Here is a 20,687-nt window from a genome sequence, read left to right on the forward strand (position 1 = left end):
AAAAGGCATTTGATAGGCTTGAAAGACCCTATCTAGCACAGGTTTTACAAACATTTGGAAGTGGATATGTTTCTTCAAGATGAATTAAAGCTTCCTGGATGGGCATGATAGCATCAGTTAAAATGATGATTTTACCATTTGTAATTCTTTTTGTTTCAAACTCTGCCTATAAGTATTTCAGGAAAGGACCTAAGGAAATGGCAAAAAAATGATTGTAAGCGTTACTCATCAGGGCAAGAGACCTAGACTACAGTTAACTGTAATGTCCTAACCTTCCCAGAGAGGGGTTATGTGTTTACCACATCTGCAAAGATATAATGATGCGGTCCATATACAAAATGCCATTATAGGCAGCGGCCACTATAGGCACATCTGATATGTGTGAACCATGCACATGTTCCTTGTGCCGAACCCAGAAGTGACCTGAAAGCATCACAAAAATGTCGCCAAAAGGGGTGGAACAGGGTGTTTGCAGGCTTTTTCAATGGTGTTTCAACTCCCACATAAGTTGGGAGTTGCCTGTAGTATGGTCAACAATGTGAAAAGGGGATATTTGGATACAATCAGAGTTTGATAAATTTGAGCACAGAATACCAGGTAACCCATTTTTTATTCATAACATAAACTGTCCAAGAAATTATAACAAACCCATTTTGCAAAATCAGAATTCAAGATTGGCGATCCTGGATATCAAAATGAGCACCTCCTATATCACAGTTGGCTCCATTCGCATTGCAGCCCTCCTTCCACACATCTGATAGGAAGCTGATGGATATCAACTGGAAAGAAGGAGGCTTTTATAGATTGATTCACTTTTAAGAAAGCGATATTTCTCCCACAGCAGGGCAAATCATGGAAAGAATGGAAGGGTGTAATATGAATTGGCTATTGATCTTTCAGGTAAAACACTTTATCTCAAACTCAACAGTTAAATCTCAGGCAATGAGACCATTACCACCATTTGAAAATCTGATTTTGAATCCCCCCAATTATCAATTTTAAGGGGAATTAAGGCTATATAGTGGTGCCTCGCAAGACGAAAAGAATCCGTTCCGCGAGTCTTGCGGTTTTTTCGTCTTGCGAAGCAACCCTATTAGCGGATTAGCGCTATTAGCGGCCTAGCGGCTATTAGCGGCAAAGTGGCTAAGCGGCTATTAGCGGCTTAGCGGCTTAAAAAAGGGGGGGGGGAGCGAAAAAAATCGCAAGACTCGCAAGACGTTTTCGTCTTGCGAAGTAAGCCCATAGGGAAATTCGTCTTACGAAGCGCCTCGAAAAACGGAAAACCCTTTCGTCTAGCGGGTTTTTCGTCTTGCGAGGCATTCGTCTTGCGGGGCACCACTGTATATGGTGCCCATATAACCAAGCTAGTCAATGATGGCGCTATTTCAGAGCCATTCTTTTTAAACTGGGACACAAGGCACAGACACTCTTTGTCATCACTGCTGCTCGCTTTAGATGTTGAACCATTTGCTGTTGCAATTAGATTTAGTGAAGGAACCAACAGGGTTAAGTTGGTAAAAAAAAAATGAATCTCTTACGAAAAATACTATTTTTCTTTTAAAAAGTGTTTTATTTAGAAGTATTGTTTGTCTAACATTTTTTGCCTTTGGGTTTTCTTTCTAGAATTTCTAAACTTTTGTCATTTGCAACTACTTTTTGCACCCAAGAATCCTCCGCCCTGGGTCTTCCTGATTTTCCTCTGGACACGTTAGCATCTGCTGTGCAGATTCTGGTAGGTCCTTGCAAATAAATAATGGATACCGAGATGGAGATTCCTTATCTGGAGTTTAGGGAAAGCATTCATGTATTAAGGATAAAGAAACTGCTTCTGCAGTGTAGCTAGAAAAAAAGAAGAGGAGAAAATAGCAAATTGCTGCAGTGAAGGCTTATTTTCTTTCCTAACATAGTTGTCATCTGCAACTGAAAACAGTTTTGTATTTCTACTTCTTCTTTGTTATGCTGCTACAGATGTGTGAACTACAGTATGTCGCCTAACACTTTTCTGCTCCACTGTGGGCAGCTGACAGCTGTTAACGTGAAGATCCAATTGAGGCCAGTGCGCACCTGTAGAATAGTTTGTTTAAATGTTAGGGTTCATTAGTGCTGATAAGTCACTGTAATTAGCTGTGTCAGCAATTGTGAATGGTATATAATGTGCTGTATGTACCTTACTCTGTCCCCTTGTGGATGGATGGGTGATGATTATAGACACTATGTAAGGTGTATGTTAGAGGAGTTTTGTTATTAAACCTTGCAAAGATCTCCTTGCGTCTCTTCAGTGATTCCATCTGTGTGGTCTACTCTGCACGCACTCTGCGGCATGTTTCAAATGCCCAATAGCACCATGTCAAATCTTGGCCAATGAACTAATGCTTTTTGGATCCCCCAGTCAAGGCTCCAATTTGCACAGCAGCAATCCTGCAGAACAGAATAAAGCTCAATCAGTAAAGCCACAGATTCAAGACTGTAGCTGAAAGGAATCACTTGGGTTATTATTGAACAAAACTGCATGACACTTTGAGAGATTATGGAATTTATAGGAAATATAACCTCTTTAAGCTCCCTCTTGTATTAAAGGTAAAGGTAAAGGTACCCCTGCCCGTACGGGCCAGTCTTGACAGACTCTGGGGTTGTGCGCCCATCTCACTCAAGAGGCCAGGGGCCAGCGCTGTCCGGAGACACTTCCGGGTCACGTGGCCAGCATGACATCGCTGCTCTGGCCAGAGCCAGAGCCAGAGCCGCACACGGAAACGCCGTTTACCTTCCCGCTGGTAAGCGGTCCCTATTTATCTACTTGCACCCGGAGGTGCTTTCGAACTGCTAGTTTGGCAGGCGCTGGGACCGAGCAGCGGGAGCGCACCCTGCCGCAGGGATTCGAACCGCCGACCTTTCGATCGGCAAGCCCTAGGCGCTGAGGCTTTAACCTACAGCGCCACCTGCGTCCCTTCCCTCTTGTATTACGTTAACCAAATTCATAGTTACTAATCCAAGGCAGGAGGCTAGCCCTTGTGGTCTTCAGTTGCACAAGGCTTGCAAATGACAAGTCTTGCTGAAGCAGAGCCAGCTTGGCTTTGCGGTCTTGTCCCACAAATATTTTAAAGTTCTTTGAGAAGGTGAGCTAGAATATTGATAGAGCTGATCTGGTTAACAGAGTGGACTTGGGCTTCCAAAAAGCTTTTCACTGCAGACTCCTGAGATCACTTCCCAGGCATGGGCCCAGAGGAGACTTCCTTCTGTGGATCTCGAGTTGGCTAAGTAGCAGGAAGCAGAGAGTAATAATAATTCAGAGGCAACCTTTGACCTTTTGCTTCAGACAGTCAACCATCTTCAGCTGGCCCTGCCTGTGGCCTTGAGGAAATCCTGCTTTTTTGCTTGGGTTTCTCTAATTTCAGAGCTATCTTTTTGAGTCTAGTAGAACCTAGGAACCTCAGAAAATTGAGCTTGCCAAATAACTTTTGAAGTACTGATGAATGGCACTCACTTGCCTGTTTCCCACAAAATGTTGGCACCAATGTTTCTTTCAGGTTTAGCACAATAGTGATTCTATGTTCACTTTTTCTGTTCTCTCTCTCTCTCCCCCCTCCCAGAACTGCTTGCCTATGATGTCAATCCAGCATATAATCAGGTGGCTTTATCCATATAATGTTCTTTTGGGGAGGGAAGGCAAGACAGCCGTAGAAGATGCATTGAAGGTAAGCGTTCACTGTTTCCATACAAATTATTCTGGCATAGGTAGCAGCCACACTTCTACAGTTCTCTGGAATAAAATAATAATAATGGCTAAATTATTGGTTTCAAAGCTAGAGAAAGCCCTATGGTCTCAAGAACTTTCTCTTCTGCTGTTTTGTGTGTCTCTGTAATGGGATGAGGGGACTGCTCGTGCGTAAGCGTTTAAGCCCTCAAGGGTTTGCAATCAGTTTCTAAACTCTCCCAGTCCTCGGAGCCATGGGTGCATGGCTACCTCAATCGCTGGCAGAATCCGTCAGTGGGCGCTTCCGGAATTTACGCCAACATAAGAGTTCCTTAACGGAAACTCTTCTTCTGGATTCTCTGCGTGACAGTTTCCTTCGCGGAGTAGGCGTCCCCAGCGGAGGTCCTGAGCCCTCTCCGCTGTTCTCACTGGAAGTATCTTGGAGCCCTTCCTCCGACTGAGTTTCTGCAGGAACTCTCCCTCTCCCCCTGCTGGTTCCTTCCTCAGCATCCGAGGGTCTCCTAGCCTCCTTGAGCCCTTCCACCACCTGACTCTCCGATGGCAGTTCCCTGACAGTCTCCAAAAGTGTCTTCTAGTTATTGAGGCTTTCTGTATTTATTTCGTGTCATTTTGGGTGGGGACAGAGAGGACTGATGAAAACTGTAAGTGAGGGCATTCCATAAGCTGTGTTTTCTTTTCGTGGTTCTTTTTTAAAATATTTATTTTTATTAAAGATTTCTTAGTTTACAAAGATGTGTGCATTGTCTCTTTTCTCAAGTTGTGTTTTCTACAGATCATTTTCGTTTGTTGTGAGACATTAACGTTGCATACAGTGTTAGGTTAGGAAGAAAAGGGGGAGAGGGGAATGGTGAGTGGGGTGGGGTCGGGTGGCAGTGCTTCTGTTCTTCTACTCAGTGTATGTGTGGGGTTTTGTGTCAGTGTCACTTGTGTGGGTTCTCTTACTATTCGCTTGTTGTACAGTGGTGCCCCGCAAGACGAACGCCTCGCAAGACGGAAAATCTGCTAGACGAAAGGGTTTTCCGTTTTGGAGGCGCTTCGCAAAACGAATTTCCCTATGGGCTTGCTTCGCAAGACGAAAATGTATTGCGAGTTCCTGCGGTTTTTCCCCCCTTTCCCCCCCCCTTTTCCTAAGCCACTAAGCCGCTTATCAGCTGATCCGCTGATAAGCCGCTTAACAGCTGATCGCTAAAAGCCGCTAAACCGCTAATAGCGCTAATCCGCTAAGCTGTCAATGGGCTTGCTTCGCAAGATGAAAAAACCGCTATACGAAGAACCTCACGGAACGGATTAATTTCGTCTTGCGAGGCACCACTGTATTTCCTTGGTGGTGAGAGAGGTTGGGGGGTGGCTTAGAGTGTGGTTGGTTGTCTTTGGTTGGCTGTAGTGAGATTTGCTTTTGTTTGTGAGTGGGGTGTGTGTGTGTGTGTGTGTGTGTGTGTGTGTGTGTGTGTGTGTTTTCGGATCAGGTTAGCCAGATTGATTCGTATGCTGTCGGTGGATTCTTCTTGTTGTCTTGTTGGGCTGTGTATGTTTCGTGATTCTTTTTGACATGTTGAAGTCTAATGATGATTGAATAGCAAGGATGTCTTGAGGGACGTAGTCTTCTATGTTCATGGTGCCCTGTAGGCTTATTAAATATAAGTTAATTGAGTGAAACACAGAAGATCTGCATTGACAGTGCTCTTGCTTAAGGGGATATATGCCACGCAAACCTGTTCATATTTCTTGAAAGTAATTCCAAGTGTGTTTAATAGGGCTTGCTCCCAAGTAAACATGCATAGGTTTGTAGCCTTACTTTTTTAAGACCAGTTTTCAGGAAGCTTTCCATGTTTGCTACCTTCCCTTCAAACTGATGACATTTGATTAATTAACATTTGATTATGACATTTAATTAATTAAACTAGATCTGAAATATTGAAAAATTAATCATACATTTTGGGATCATTTTACTTTTCCCAGTTATGAGGCTTCATTTTGCTATTAGATCTGTTCTTTAACAGAAAGCAAATACAGTGGTGCCTCGCAAGACGAAATTAATTCGTTCCGCGAGTCTCTTCGTCTTGAGGTTTTTTTCGTCTTGCGAAGCACGGCTATTAGCGGCTTAGCGGATTAGCGCTATTAGCGGCTTAGAAAAAGAAAAGAAAAAAAGGAAAAAAACTCGCAAGAACTTTTTTTTGTCTTGTGAAGCAAGCCCATAGGGAAATTCGTCTTGCGAAGCACCTCAAAAGACGGAAAACTCTTTCGTCTAGCGAGTTTTTCGTCTTGCGAGGCATTCGTCTTGCGGGGCACCACTGTACTGTCTCCACCTGAGTCTCTTTTTGTGTGTGTGTGGGGGGTGTGTCATGTCTACAGGAGGACTGGTTAAAGGAGCAGACAACATACAGCTAGCCATTATGGAAGCTGTCTCATGTAATCCTCACCCTTTATGTGACTGCAGCCAGTGTTGTGATCTGTCCCATGAGGCCATCCCAGATTTCTCAGGTTCCTTCTTTATCCCCCATGAACACTGTCACTGGGCAGGGGCAACTTCTAGACGCTGGGTCTCTCTATTTGGCTGTAAGCCCCTCTGAGTTTCCCTGGGCAAGTGAAAGTGTCTAACAAATTTAATAAATAATAATAATATTTGCCCATGGCTCTTGGTGATCCTGTAACATTGGTCCAAGTTCAGCATGGTGGCCAAGCCCAGACTAAGGACCAAACAAGGTGGAGGAGTTTGGGGCTGAAAATACTTTCACAAATAGAATAATCTAGACCTTCTATTCCTTCCTCTTTCTTAGCGATTTGAGCTCCAGGATTCAGAAAGACCTGTTGTACCTACAAGAGTTTTAAATGTGAACAAGAGGGAGGATGGCAAGGTTTTGCAGGCTGACGTGACAATTCAAATAGCCGGGGAAGCTGTGACATTTCAGGTAACTATTTAATTGTTTAACAAGTGGGAGGATAAACTTTATTGCACATGTATTGCTATGTTGCTGCCTTCCTTTCATTTCTGACTTTCCCAGAATTTGACATAAAAATCAACAACATGTTGCATTCCTGTAAACTGGGATGCTGACAAACTTGCTTGGGTGTCATGACAAGCTATGGTTATTCTAAAGCAGGAGTGAAAACTTCCAAAACCATAATTGTGGCAGTTCCAGGTGCTTATGTGTGCGTGCAAAAGCAGGAAGCTTGTTGTGGAGCACCCTTGTAGTGCTAAACCATAGTTTAATGTTTGATGATACAGCAGTCAGTAAGAAAGACTTAAGCTGAGCTATGGATGTAGATTTATATATGGTTTGTTCATTGTTCAGGAAACAAGTTATATTCATATTATTTGACAGGCAAATGTCAGAATTTGTTTTCTGGAGTGAATGCTTGAGCAAAGAGAGCTATGTGTTGTTAGCATATTACAGATATTAATATTGCACAGTTTGAAGCAAAGGGATGCACGGAAACAGAGTGCTTTTGGAATGAAGCATGGTCCAGATCCATGAATATTATTCAAAATTTTACTTGCAGAATGTTCTTTAAAGCATAACACACAAAAAAGTAAATGATACATCAAAACAGTTTCGTATCTTGTGCATATCCAGCATAGGCCCAGCATCTTCTTAGAAATAAAATAAGCTTATAACGTGAGCTGACAAACGTAGTGCGCTCTCTCTCTCTCTCTCTCTCTCTCTCTCACACACACACACAGAGAGAGAGGCGGGGACAGAGAGGCATTGCCTGCATTCCACCCTGCATTCCACCCTCCACATCTTTACTCCATAGAGTCTGAAAGAACAAAAGATTCCAGCCACCACCCTCCAAAGATGGCGAATTTGCAACTCAGTACCTTAATCACCTGATCTAAGGTTACTCACTCACATGTTAGCTACTAGAGAACTACAGTTAATTATCAATTCAACTAGAGCTCAGAGACCCTTTCTTGACTTTAATATAGCCCCATGGAAAATCCCCATGTTAAACCTTTTCACCAATACACAGGTATTCACCATTTGTGTGAATTAAACCAATTATACTTAACATAGTGCTATCTGTCTTTTAGGTTCCTGCTGGGACTAGGCCACTAAACCTGCATTCTGGGACAGACAATTTCATTAAGACTCCCAGCCATGAACAGCAGTTGGCAGAAATGATATTGTCCCACATGGTTAAAGATATCTGTTTGATTGGAGAAAAAGTAAGTGCCATAGTGTAACTGTAAAGGTAAAGGTAAAGGGACCCCTGACCGTTAAGTCCAGTTGTGGACGACTCTGGGGTTGTGGTGCTCATCTCGTTTACTGGCCAAGGGGGCTGGCGTACAGCTTCCGGGTCATGTGGCCAGCATGACTAAGCTGCTTCTGGCGAACCAGAGCAGCGTACGGAAACGCCATTTCCCACCAGAGTGGTACCTATTTATCTGCTTGCACTTTGACATGATTTTGAACTGCTAGGTTGGCAGGAGCAGGGACTGAGCAACGGGAGCTCACCCCATTGTGGGGATTTGAACCGCCAACCTTCTGATCGGCAAGCCCTAGGCTCAGTGGTTTAGACCAGAGCGCCACCCGCGTCCCTAATGTAACTGTACATGGCGCTAAATTTAATGCAGTATTGTGATTGACACAAACTTATACCAGACACAAACTTATACCAGTTGGTGAGTATGGGAGCCCATACTAATTTATCACAGACTGATTTCTATTGTGCGCCTCACCTGGAAGGAATTGTTACTTGCTCAGGTTGAACGTACAGCTGCTTCAATCAGCTTGTTCTCCTTTCCCCCTCCAGGGTTGTGGCAAAACAGTTCTTGCTAAGGAATTTGCAGCTACATTAGGGTATAACATAGAACCCGTCATGCTATATCAGGTAAGTTTATTGATACCCCAACCGTTGGCCTCCTAGGCTTTTCACACACTGAGGGTTGCATTTGGATTGTCGCTCGTCTCTTATGGTGTTACCCTATTCCTTACTAAGGGGGTTGGACCAGGCTATACCATTTCAGATGCCATGCAGTTGAAGTCCCTTCAAAAATCAATGCCCTGAGAAAATGGATGCCTGGGGGAAGAATTGTAGTCTATTCTCTATGGTTCCTGTGCTGCAGGGATGTTAATTTTTATATAGAAGAATAATGTGAGATCCCACCTGCAGCCCAGGCACCGCAGTGAAAAGTAGGCCATTGATTCTGTGATCTGTTGGCAACCGAAGCTGATTTCATTTTCAAAATAAATCTGCAGGTTAATAGTTTAGGTTGCTTTTATGTTTACTTTAAAACAACAAATTTGGGTTTGTGTTAAGGTGGTCTGGTGCAGCCTACATGACTTGGCACCATTTTAACCCCAGAACCATATAATATCTGTATGAAGAGTTTAGGGACCAAGTTTCATCAGTGTTCTGATAGCACTCAGCTCTGCTTTTTGGGTGGCATCTGAATCAGGAGAGGCTGTGGGAGCCCTGGACCTGGATAAGGGAAAATGAGAAGACAAAATAACAATACAGTGGTGCCCCGCAAGACGAATGCCTCGCAAGATGAAAAACTCGCAAGATGAAAGAGTTTTCCGTCTTACGAGGTGCTTCGCAAGACGATTTTCCCTATGGGCTTGCTTCGCAAGAGTTCTTGCGAGTTCTTGCGAGTTTTTTCCCTCCCCCCCCCCCCCTTTTTCTAAGCCGCTAATAGCCTCTAAACCGCTAATAGCGCTAAGCCGCTAAGCCGCTAATAGCCGTGCTTCGCAAGACGAAAAAACCGCAAGACGAAGAGACTCGCGGAACGGATTAATTTTGTCTTGCGAGGCACCACTGTATTGTACACTGAAGTTGCTTAGAAACCAGTTTTTCTTTTCTACTGCTCTGTTCTTGGTATTGCCCATTGAAGATATGGGTTGATGCCTAGGTAGCAGTGGCTACTAAGTAAGGACGACAGATTAAAGAAAAGAAAGGTCAATCGTTAAACTGCACCAGGACTAAAACAGGATTTTGCTTTAATTGGCAACATCCTTTCATTTGAGGCAATGCTTGTTGCCTGTTCTGGAGACAAAGCTGTAGCATGCTTATATGTGTATTGCACATTTTATGTGTGCATAAATCCACAGCTAAAACAATCACGATTCCCTTTTTGATGTGTCGACTAAAGCAAAATATTACAGTGCCAGCAAAAGAAACGCTTTGTATTATTGAGCCTCACACTGATAGTAGTTTGCTGCTGCTGTTGTTACTCATAGGATATGACAGCCCGAGATCTACTGCAGCAGAGGTACACTCTCCCTAATGGGGACACTTCCTGGAGACCATCTGCACTCATAACAGCTGCCCTGGAAGGGAAGCTTGTTATTCTGGATGGGATTCACCGTGTCAACCCAGGAACCCTCGCTGTTCTGCAAAGGTCAGTGTGACAGTCCAAGAGGAATAGATCTGTGGGGTGTTAATGAAGGACGCGGCGACCGAGGCTTTAAGAAGTAGTAGTAGTAGTAGTAGTAATAATAATAATAATAATAATAATAATAATAATAAATTTTATTTATATCCTGCCCGCCCCAGCCGAAGCCGGGCTCAGGGCGGCTAACAACAATAAAATAGTGCAGCATTCTAAAAACATTTCATTATAAAAATTAATTAAAATCAAATTGATGGCAACCAAAGAAGGGAGTCAGGCTGCGCCCTGAGCAAAGGCCTGGTGGAACAGCTCTGTCTTGCAGGCCCTGCGGAAAGATGTCAAGTCCCGCAGGGCCCTAGTATCTTGTGACAGAGCGTTCCACCAGACTGGAGCCGCAGCCGAAAAAGCCCTAGCTCTAGTTGAGGCCAGCCTAACCTCTCTGTGGCCTGGGACCTTCAGGATGTTTTTATTTGAAGACCGTAAGTTCCTCTGTGGGACATACCAGGAGAGGCGGTCCCGTAGGTACGAGGGCCCTAGGTCGTATAGGGCTTTAAAGGTTAAAACCAGCACCTTAAACCTGATCCTGTACTCCACCGAGGAGCCAGTGCAGCTGGTATAGCGCCGGGTGAATGTGATCTCGCAGCGAAGACCCCGTAAGGAGTCTCGCCGCAGCATTCTGCACCCGCTGGAGTTTCTGGGTACAGGTTTCTGGGTCAGTCCACACTCACCGGGGCTTCTGCAGGAGTGTTTCTGGAAGATTCTGACAGTGCTTGGGAAGAGTCACCAATTTGGTGAACCAGTCACGAATTATGGAGTCCTGGCGATATTTTTTCAAGCCAATGGAGCTGTGTAGCCTCGGACACCAGCCCCACAGAGAGCCCCCAGTTCAGGGAAATGTTGTTTCTGCATGCTCACAGCTTGCTTGCAGTCCCACATGCTTCCAAGGCATGAGAGGAGCCGCCAGCAAGTGCGAGTTGGCCATAAAAAGGCAGTTCACTTAAAATACTATAAATAAATAGGTTGTCAAAAAAGGACCAAGGAGCACAGCAGATGTCATGTCTGCCACATAGGTTGGCCTTACACGGCTGATTTGACAAGCAGAATTGCCAGTTCTGAAGAAGGGTGATCTTGATGCAGAATGTGGAGGGAAGGGGCTTTAACTGTTGCCCTGCCGTAGCCCTTTTAAATGGCACTACGGGAGGGGCATAGGATTTAAGCACCTCCCTCCACACAAATGTCTTTCCTGTGTGTATGCTACATGCCCACATGAGGAATATGAAAACACAGGAAGATTGTGCTTCAGAATTAGGGGCACTTTAAGTTAAATTAACTGAAAACAGCTTAGGATTTTATTTAAGTTAAGTGATGAACTAATATGTTTAATTTCATAATGTGAAGATCTAAGGATGTTAATGTTTAAGTTAATTTTTTTTAAGAACTGTGATTTGGAAAACCGTTAAAAGGACATGCAATGAAATTCAACCAAGGGGAAACGAGGAAGTCACTGAACAATGTTAATAAGTGTAATTTTTAATAAGGCTATGATTTATGTTTGTTTGTTTGTTTTATGTGTTTGTTTATAATGTTGTGAAAACCAATAAAAAAAATTGGAAAAAAAATTAGGGGCGCAGGTGGCACTGTGGTCTAAACCACTGAGCCTCTTGGGCTTGCCGATCAGAAGGTCGGCGGTTCGAATCCTTGCAACGGGGTGAGCTCCCGTTGCTCGGTCCCAGCTCCTGCTAACCTAGCAGTTCAAAAGCACTTCCAAGTGCAAGTAGATAAATAGGTACTGCTCTGGCGGGAAGGTAAACACGTTTCCATGCGCTGCTCTCTTTACGCCAGAAGCAGCTTAGTCATGCTGGCCACATGACCCGGAAAACCTGTCTGCGGACAAACGGCGGCTCCCTTGGCCAGTAAAGCAAGATGAGCGCCACAACCCCAGAGTCGTTCACGACTGGGCTTAACTGTCAGGGGTCCTTTACCTTTACCTCCACACAATGGACCTAATCTAGCTCTACTAATCCTACCATGACTGATTTTGTTTTGCTTTTTTAAACTGCCACACAAGACCAAACCACGTGACAGATGCCATATCCATTTTGGTCCTGAGTTATCCTTAGGTTGCTTAAGTTGCTAAACATGATGGAAAGTGTATGGCTTGGTTTTGCATCTGATGCTCACATTGAACGGAAATAGATGAATTACACGTAGGAATATTCCGCACTGTAACATTTAATTAAGATAAAGGCTGAATCTAGAAACCAGACTGAGCACATACAAAGCGACTTCCATTAGTTGTGGCAGTCCTGGCACATGTCTCCCTATGGTTATCCTGAACACAATCTGTGTTTTCATATTCCTCACGTGGGCATGTAGCATATACACAGGAAAGAATTCTTCCATGTAAAGTCCAAAGTGGCCCCAGGCCATAGCATTAACTCTTTCAGTATGAAATGGTTGTTTCATAACTGGAGCTGCAGTCTTCTGAATTTGCTGTTGGTTTCTTACTGCCCCTCTAGACGTCATCATTCTAAATTGTTTCATTAGGGATTGAAATGAGATTTATCTGTGATGGTGATAATAAAGTGTGAAAATGTTCGGTGTGTACATTTCTGGTTTAGTTAACACCACTGATTCTGTGAACTTGCCTTCAGTTATATGTTGATATTGCTATGCTTTCCTTTAAATCACATTTTTGAATTTGTACTGGTTACGTTGTTGTTAACACCTTGGAATTTGAGGGAGAACAGGAAGCTGTGTTGTGGGTAGGATATTTTTAGCTCTTATTTTCCCCTAGAGCGCTTGCTCCAGATTTTTAAAGTGCTTTTCCTGTATGGAAGTTTTAAAGAGCGATTTGAGGTTGCCTTTTGAAAGAAAAACCCTTGGGCAGTGGATGCATGTGCAGACTGAATGCCTGAACATCTCTGTGTTGTAGCCCATATATCTAATTTTGTTCATTTAAAACGTATTGCTATACTGTTCAATACTACATTCTTTCAAAAGATAGGAGAGCAAGATTGTTACATTATACTTCATGCATAATTCAAAAAGCAAGTGTTAATTCCTTGTCCTAGTTGGATGTTCTTGATCAGAGCTTTAACTCTGCTTCTGAACTTTTGCTGTAAATTGCATCCTTCAGAAAATGTGTTCAGATTGGAAGATGGCCCTCACCTCATTCATGTTCACCTGTAGGTTTGTTTTATGCGTGGATATTTCAACACATGAAGGAATTGCTATGATGGTCAGTGGCAGGAAGGGCAAATATGAAGTGTTTCTCTAATTAACAAGTACTGATTATTAGAACAGAACCTCTAACTTGCTTATTGCCCTCTATTTTGTAAAATCCTGTGCAGGTTGATTCATGACAGAGACATTACTCTGTATGATGGCACTAGATTGCTCAGGAATGAGAGATATCAGAAGTTGAAAGAAGATCTACAGCTTTCCGATGAGGAACTACAACAAAGGTAGCCTGCTGGGTGGTGATGATGAGGAGGATTAATGTTTGTTTGCCTGTTTGTCTGACTGTGTTGCCCCAGCCACTCTGGTTGGCTTCCAACAAATTAAAACATCAGACACAGTAAAACATCAGACACATTATCAAACTTCCCTATATAGGGCTGCCTTCAGATGCCCTCTGAAAGTCAGTTAGTTGTTTATTTCCTTGACATCTGATGGGAGGGCGTGCCACAGGGCGGGTGCCACTACCGAGAAGGCCCTCTGCCTGGTTCCCTGTAACTTCGTTACTTGCAGGGAGGAAACTGCCAGAAGACCCTCGGAGCTGGACCTCAGTGTCTGGGCTGAGCAATGGGGGTGGAGATGCTCCTTCAGGTATTCAGGGCTGAAGCCATTTAGGGCTTTAAAGTCCAGCGCCAACACTTTGAATTGTGCTTGGGAATGAACTGGGAGCCTATGTAGATCTTTTAGGTCCAGTGTTATATGGCCCCGGTGGCCACTCCCAGTCACCAATCTGGCAGCCACATTCTGGATTAGTTGTAGTTTCTGAGTCACCTTCAAATGTAGTCTCACGTGTGTTGCAGTCGTCCAAGCGGGAGATAACTAGGGCATGTACCCAGACAAGACAGTGCACAGGCAGGGAGGGCCGTTGTGTCAGATGAAGCTGATAGACAGCTGCCCTGGACACAACCAGTTTAATCAGTTTATTATGGTCATAGACCAGCAGTTTGCCCTGGACGCAGAAGTGACCTGTGCCTCCAAGGACAGCTTTGAATCCAAAATGACTCCCAGGCTGTGCATCTGGTCCTTTAAGGGGCACAGTTGCCCCATTCAGGAACAGGGAATCCCCCACACCTGCCCGCCTCCTGTCCCCCCAAAACAGTACTTTTTTCTTGTTGGGATTCAACCTGAATCTGTTGACTGCCACCCACCCCACAACCATGAACACCCAGCCCAAACCCTGTGATGATACCTCCCAGCAGTTTCATATGTTAAAAAGCACAAGGGAGAGGACGGAGCCCTGAGGCACCCCAGAAGTGAGACCCCCCACTACTTTCTGGACATTGCCCAGGAGGAAGGAGCGGGACCACTGCACAACAGTGCCATGCTTCATAGAAAGCTCTGTGGCCACGACAAGCACAATAGCTTGTTTAAAATCCTGGGTATTTTCCTTCTCATAACTTTTCCCCTAATTTTTTTTTAATATTAACATCCAGTATGTGTGTTTGTAGCATATTTGCAGTGCATGAGGAGCCATGGACTTGCTGTGATCTGTAGCTAACTGGCAATGACTCAGAGAAGTCTCATGAATGTGATGAGACTGCATATCGCTGACACTTTGCACCAGTGGCTCACAGATATTTTACCACGGGAATCTTTTTCTTTTTGAAGGCCACTTGCCCTATTAGTGCAATGCGGCCTGTAAGGGAGCTGACTGCCAGAGTCCCTGCATTTCCTGACACAAGTCATCACACAGAGGGATTGGAATGAGTTTCAGAAATGAGCACGTTATCCTGTTTACTAGTGAAAATAGAAGTGTATAAAATAGAAATGTGAAGACAGCTGCCCTACAAAAGTAGTTTTTTCTGTAATAAGCATGGTTGCTTTTCTTTGACATTTGCTGGTTTCCTACATTTTGACAATTGCAAATTTATTATTCCCATTTCACGTTATTTATTTCAGACGCTTTGTTGTTTGTGTTTTATCAGTCAGGGATTAGCTTTGAGGCTTATGACTTTAAGCTAAAAATAACTGATGTCACCACCAGCATTTTGATCTGAGTGTTTTCAGCAGGCAATTCTCAGCTTAGTCTTTGAAATACTAGATTATTTTTTTTTTGTAACTGCCACTTTCCAAGCAGTGATGTCTAACGTACCATTCTTGTTCAGAATGCTGCCATACTGTGTTGGTCCGACAAAGTGAAAAACAAAATAATGCAGGCATTGCCACCTCTTGGACCATGCAATGAGTGGGAATGCGAAAGCGAAATGAGCTTTTGAGCTGCATTCAGGTGTTCTTCAGGCCTGGGCAAGATGGCACATCTAAAACTTACCATTTTCTTGCAGGTCCATTTTCCCCATTCAACCTTCCTTTAGAATAATTGCCTTAGCAGAGCCACCTGTCATAGGAAGCTCCACGCAGCAATGGCTGGGCCCAGAGCTCTTGACGCTTTTCCTTTTCCATGACATAAAGCCTCTGAACAAGAGTGAAGAAATTAAAGTTATTAAAGGGGTGGTAAGTATTTGCAAAACTTTGCCTTGCTGCTTGGCTGTGGGTAGCCATTCAAGGAGTCCTTTCAATGGCTACCCATTGCCCTTTCTTTCTCTCCCCCCCCCGTCCCCCTCTGTTCTCAGCTTTTTGAGAAGCAGGAGGTGTGCGAGGTGCTGCACAAACGGTGTTTTTTGAGTTCTGCCCTCTCATTTATACTGTGAAAATGAATAGATCATATATATAAACAGAAATACATGCATGGTAAAGGTAAAGGTAAAGGTACCCCTGCCCGTATGGGCCAGTCTTGACAGACTCTGGGGTTGTGCGCCCATCTCACTTAAGAGGCCAGGGGCCAGCGCTGTCCGGAGACACTTCCGGGTCACGTGGCCAGCGTGACATCGCTGCTCTGGCCAGAGCCGGAGCCAGAGCCAGAGCCGCACACGGAAACGCCGTTTACCTTCCCGCTGGTAAGCGGTCCCTATTTATCTACTTGCACCCGGAGGTGCTTTCGAACTGCTAGGTTGGCAGGCGCTGGGACCGAGCAGCGGGAGCGCACCCCGCCGCAGGGATTCGAACCGCCGACCTTTCGATCGGCAAGCCCTAGGCACTGAGGCTTTAACCCACAGCGCCACCTGCGTCCCCTGCATGGTATGTATGTGTAATACATGTGTACAAGAGGGATCGGCAACAAAATGTTGCAGTGTGGTGGACAGTGTGGACAGTCTGCTGTCCAGAGTGTCTATCGAACAGGCAAGCAGGCCTGTCTCTTTCCAGATTACTCTCTTCTACTTCCATGGCCTCCTTCCCCATTTGTGGTTCCCCCTTCATGAAACAGACATTCTCTGTTCTGTGGCTACTGAGCATGGTTTGTCCTCAGTGATCTGGGGTTTTTTTGGTCAGTGATCTGGGTCTTTCCTCCTAAGTTTATCCACCCCCACCCCCCAAGTTATAGTTCTGTAAACTTTGGGGTTTTCCAAGGCTGCTGATGCTTCTCTGTGGATGATGCCATTTTGGCAATGTCAGCACTCAAATAATGAATGAATTCTATGGTGCTAGCCATATTTTATATTTATATATATTTTTTCAGGTTCCAAATGTTCCTAGTGCTGCAGTGGAGCAGCTGCTGAAACTAGCACACAAACTCCGCGAGACAAATGATCCCACTGTGAGTCCAACCATTCGAATTTCAATTGTTCCGTTTTGCTTTCCTCCTTCTTTATCGCGTCCTGTGTTTGCCTAGAATAACAGCACTGCTGCAAGACCATCAGCCAATGCCCCACTTACCAGCCTAGCAGCTGCATGCAGCACTAGCTGCAGCCTTCAGACTGTCTTCAAGGAGAGTCCCATGTTGCAGTAGTCCTGGTGGGAGGTCACCCGAGTATGGACAACTGAGGCTCTTCTGGTCCAGGAACAACCGTAGCTGACAAGCTGACCTAAGCTGGGCATAAACACCCAGTTCATTCAAGGGGGAAGTGCAGTCCTTCCCAGAACAGTTCATTCACCTAATTCCTGGACACAGAAGCAGCCCCACTCCCACGCCTCTCTCTTACAGCCTCAGTTTATTGCTCTCATTCAGCCCATCACTGTCTCCCAACACCTTCACAGCCTCCCCTAATCACACCTAATCACAGCCTCCCCTAATTCAGATGGAACAGAGAAGTAGAGGACTCCGTGGCCTAGATCTGCAGGTGACGGCTCCCAATGGTTTCATATGGTTGAATTGCATAATAATAATAATAATAATAATAATAATAATAATAATTTATTATTTATACCCCGCCCATCTGGCTGGGCCTCCCCAGCCACTCTGGGCGGCTTCCAAAAGAATATTAAAATACTATGATACATCAAACATTAAAAGCATCCCTGAACAGGGCTGCCTTCAGATGTCTTCTAAAAGTTTGGTAGTTGTTGTTCTCTTTGACATCTGGTGGGAGGGCATTCCACAGGGAGGGCGCCACTACCGAGAAGGCCCTCTGCCTGGTTCCCTGTAACTTGGCTTCTCGCAGTGAGGGAACCGCCAGAAGGCCCTTGGTGCTGGACCATAAGGGAGGGAATGGTCCCTTGACGGACCCTACAACTCAAAGCCATGGGACTGAGCCACGGTCTTCAAGGACCGCTTTCTGGTGGTGATCCTTTGGGCAAGAGGAGTGCCTCCCCTGAGTAGTGCCTTTGGGAGACTCAGGAGAGAATCCACAGGGTTGGTGTTAAAACTAGGCCCGAAACCTGGCTGAATGAGTGCAGATGATCTGCTTTCTCCAGGCATGCCAAGAGCTGGGCTGCCACATCCCTCTTGACCGTCTTTCCCAGAAAGGGGAAGTTTTCTATAATCTTGATCCAGGAGGGACCTCTTCAGGAGGCTCCACCACTTCCACTTTATGGAGTGGGCATCATCCACTCCCTGGACCCATCCAGCCAATCCCCCTCCTGGATTTTACCAGCCCTAATGGGCATGGATGGAGAGGGCACACAGTCTGCCTCACTGTTGCAAGTGTCCTGTAGACATTCCGAGGCTGGAACCACTTAAGCTGATGCCACAGCCTGCAAAGACCTCCACTAATTGTGGCATCAAGTCAGGCATGGATCTGAAAGATTTTTCACTCTTTGCACCTCAACAGGAGTCTATTGAGTGGCCCGTTAATGATATGGCTCTGGTCTGGACCAGTCAATTTGCTGCTCCAAACACCCCTACTGGGCAATTCTCAAGAAGCCATAGTGACTGAGAAGTTGTTCTCTTTGCTTCCACCACTGACCTGTGTATTTGTACCTATATTCGATCAGATTCCCATTGAGACTTGTGCCACCTGCGCTCTAGCCATTATCCAGCACCCTTCATTACCCAGAATTCCTCAGAAAACAAAGGAGCCCATTGGACTGCCCTCAGTCAGAGAGGGCTCTTTGATGACCATCTGCATTTTGCCATTCCCAGTGAAACTAGGACCTAGAAGATCCCCCAGAACATTCAGAAATGTATTATTTTACTACCATTCATTCTATGTCTGCATTTAAGAGGAAATGATTGCACATTACGTGTCTTGGATGCTGGTACAGTGGTACCTCGGGTTAAGTACTTAATTCGTTCCAGAGATCTGTACTTAACCTGAAACTGTTCTTAACCTGAAGCACCACTTGAGCTAATGGGGCCTCCTGCTGCTGCTGCGCCGCCAGAGCACGATTTCTGTTCTTATCCTGAAGCAAAGTTCTTAACCTGAAGCACTATTTCTGGGTTAGTGGAGTGTGTAACCTGAAGCGTATGTAACCTGAAGTGTATGTAACCCGAGGTACCACTGTAGTTTTGAAGGGCAAAAAAAAATCAATGTATTATTCATTTAATACCTAATTAGCACCCAAATCTGCTATATCTAAAAAGAAAATCTCTGTGGCCCTTCACATAGATACAGATTTCTGACATACAGTGAGTCTGAAAAGTGGGGCCTCTCCACAGGGATAACGTTTTGAAATTTCAAAATGTCCACAGGCCTGCACGTCAGGAGTGAGTCACAGTTCGGACCGAGGGGAGATTCCTACAGATGAATAGTGACAGGACATCTGCAGAAAGATATAAATAGCCCTCTTGTGCTGCGAGTTGAAATGTACGCCTTAGGTATACAATCCTTGATGGCTCATGCAGCATCAGGGAGAGAATCTAGCTGCTCACTCCCCCCCCCCATAGGGTTCCAGATGCATGTTTACCCTTGTGTAAGGCGATAATGACAGGGCATGAACTTGGTTGCTAACCTGTTCAATACACAAATTACTCTTGCTTTTAAACATGACCTATATCTTGAACTTGAATGTCCCTGCCAGATGTTACATTTTCCAGAGTCTCTTTCTGTTCCATCTAGAAAATGCTCATATAAATAGTTGTAATTTGCTTGCATCTTGGCCATTGGAGAAAAGCAAAGTTTGCTGAGAACAAATGGATGTGAATTTGTGAGCAGTTCTGCTTTGCAGTGTTAACTTATATATATATATTTAAAAAGCTAACTAGTGCAAATTTGCTGTTTGAGGAGAGTGAGAGCCAACTGTATAAATGGATTCAGTGTCTCTTCAAAGCCACAAATATATAGGGTCAGGTTTAAGGTGCTGGTTTTGACCTTTAAAGCCCTATGCGGCCTAGGACCCTCGTACTTATGGGACCGCCTCTCCTGGTATGTCCCACAGAGACCCTAAGGTCCATGAATAATAATAGCTTAAAGGTCCCGGGCCCTAAGGAAACCAGACTATCTTCCTCCAGGGCCAGGGCTTTTTCAGTGACATCTCCGACCTGGTGGAATGCTCTGTACAGAGCTATTCCGCCTGGGCTTCAATTTGAATTAGCCCAATTCTCTCTTCCCTTTTCCCCTTTCCTCTTCTATGAAGAAACCCTTTCTGGGACCCCACATTTAAATTCTTCCCTGTTCCCCTTGCTGGCCCTAGTAGGACCAACTTGGCCAGTTAGCCCTGGTGATCATTTGATGTCTACTGACTGGGTTTTTTTTTTCCCCTTTCTCCAAAATGACCCCTGAATTTTTGAATTTTATTGATATTGATGCCGCATTTTATGTTGTATTATATGCTGTTTTATGCTGTTTTTAAGTCACATTTTAATCAGTGTTTTATATTTGCTGTTAGCCGTCCTGAGCCTGGTTTTTAAAACCGGGAAGGGCGGGGTATAAATATTAAAATTATTATTATTATTATTATTATTATTATTATTATTATTATTATTATCCCAAACACTACGGCTTTGGAAAGCGCTACAAATGGTGTTCCTCTGTTAGTGCAGGTATTTGAGAGAGAAGCTGCAGTATGTTTGCTGCTATCTTCTTACTGGTTCCCATTGTGCTATACTCACCATGTAACATCTGGAGTTCGGTGAATTGTTCTTATAGTTTATCATGCTGCCATAACCCCAGGGATCTCTTAACCACAGTTAAGGACTCAGAGGCAGGCTAGGGGATTGTGTACTTGCTCTTTGCCAGACCACCCCAC

General features: G+C 44.6%; 1 protein-coding gene across 4 annotated transcripts in view; it reads left to right on the top strand.

The window, feature by feature from the left end:
• Positions 1-20,687, top strand: part of VWA8 (von Willebrand factor A domain containing 8) — a 94,441-nt gene that overhangs the window by 16,749 nt on the left and 57,005 nt on the right. For all 4 annotated transcript variants that reach the window (XM_079983450.1, XM_079983449.1, XM_079983451.1 and 1 more), the window contains exons 8-16: positions 1,624-1,732; positions 3,588-3,692; positions 6,490-6,621; positions 7,746-7,880; positions 8,468-8,545; positions 9,895-10,055; positions 13,400-13,513; positions 15,569-15,737; positions 16,801-16,878. In XM_079983450.1, coding sequence (XP_079839576.1) covers positions 1,624-1,732; positions 3,588-3,692; positions 6,490-6,621; positions 7,746-7,880; positions 8,468-8,545; positions 9,895-10,055; positions 13,400-13,513; positions 15,569-15,737; positions 16,801-16,878 — 1,081 coding nt within the window. The remainder of the gene's footprint in view (positions 1-1,623; positions 1,733-3,587; positions 3,693-6,489; positions 6,622-7,745; positions 7,881-8,467; positions 8,546-9,894; positions 10,056-13,399; positions 13,514-15,568; positions 15,738-16,800; positions 16,879-20,687) is intronic.

The sequence above is a fragment of the Podarcis cretensis genome, assembly GCF_951804945.1.
Source record: "Podarcis cretensis genome assembly, chromosome: 7".
In the NCBI taxonomy this organism is placed as follows: Eukaryota; Metazoa; Chordata; class Lepidosauria; order Squamata; family Lacertidae; genus Podarcis; species Podarcis cretensis.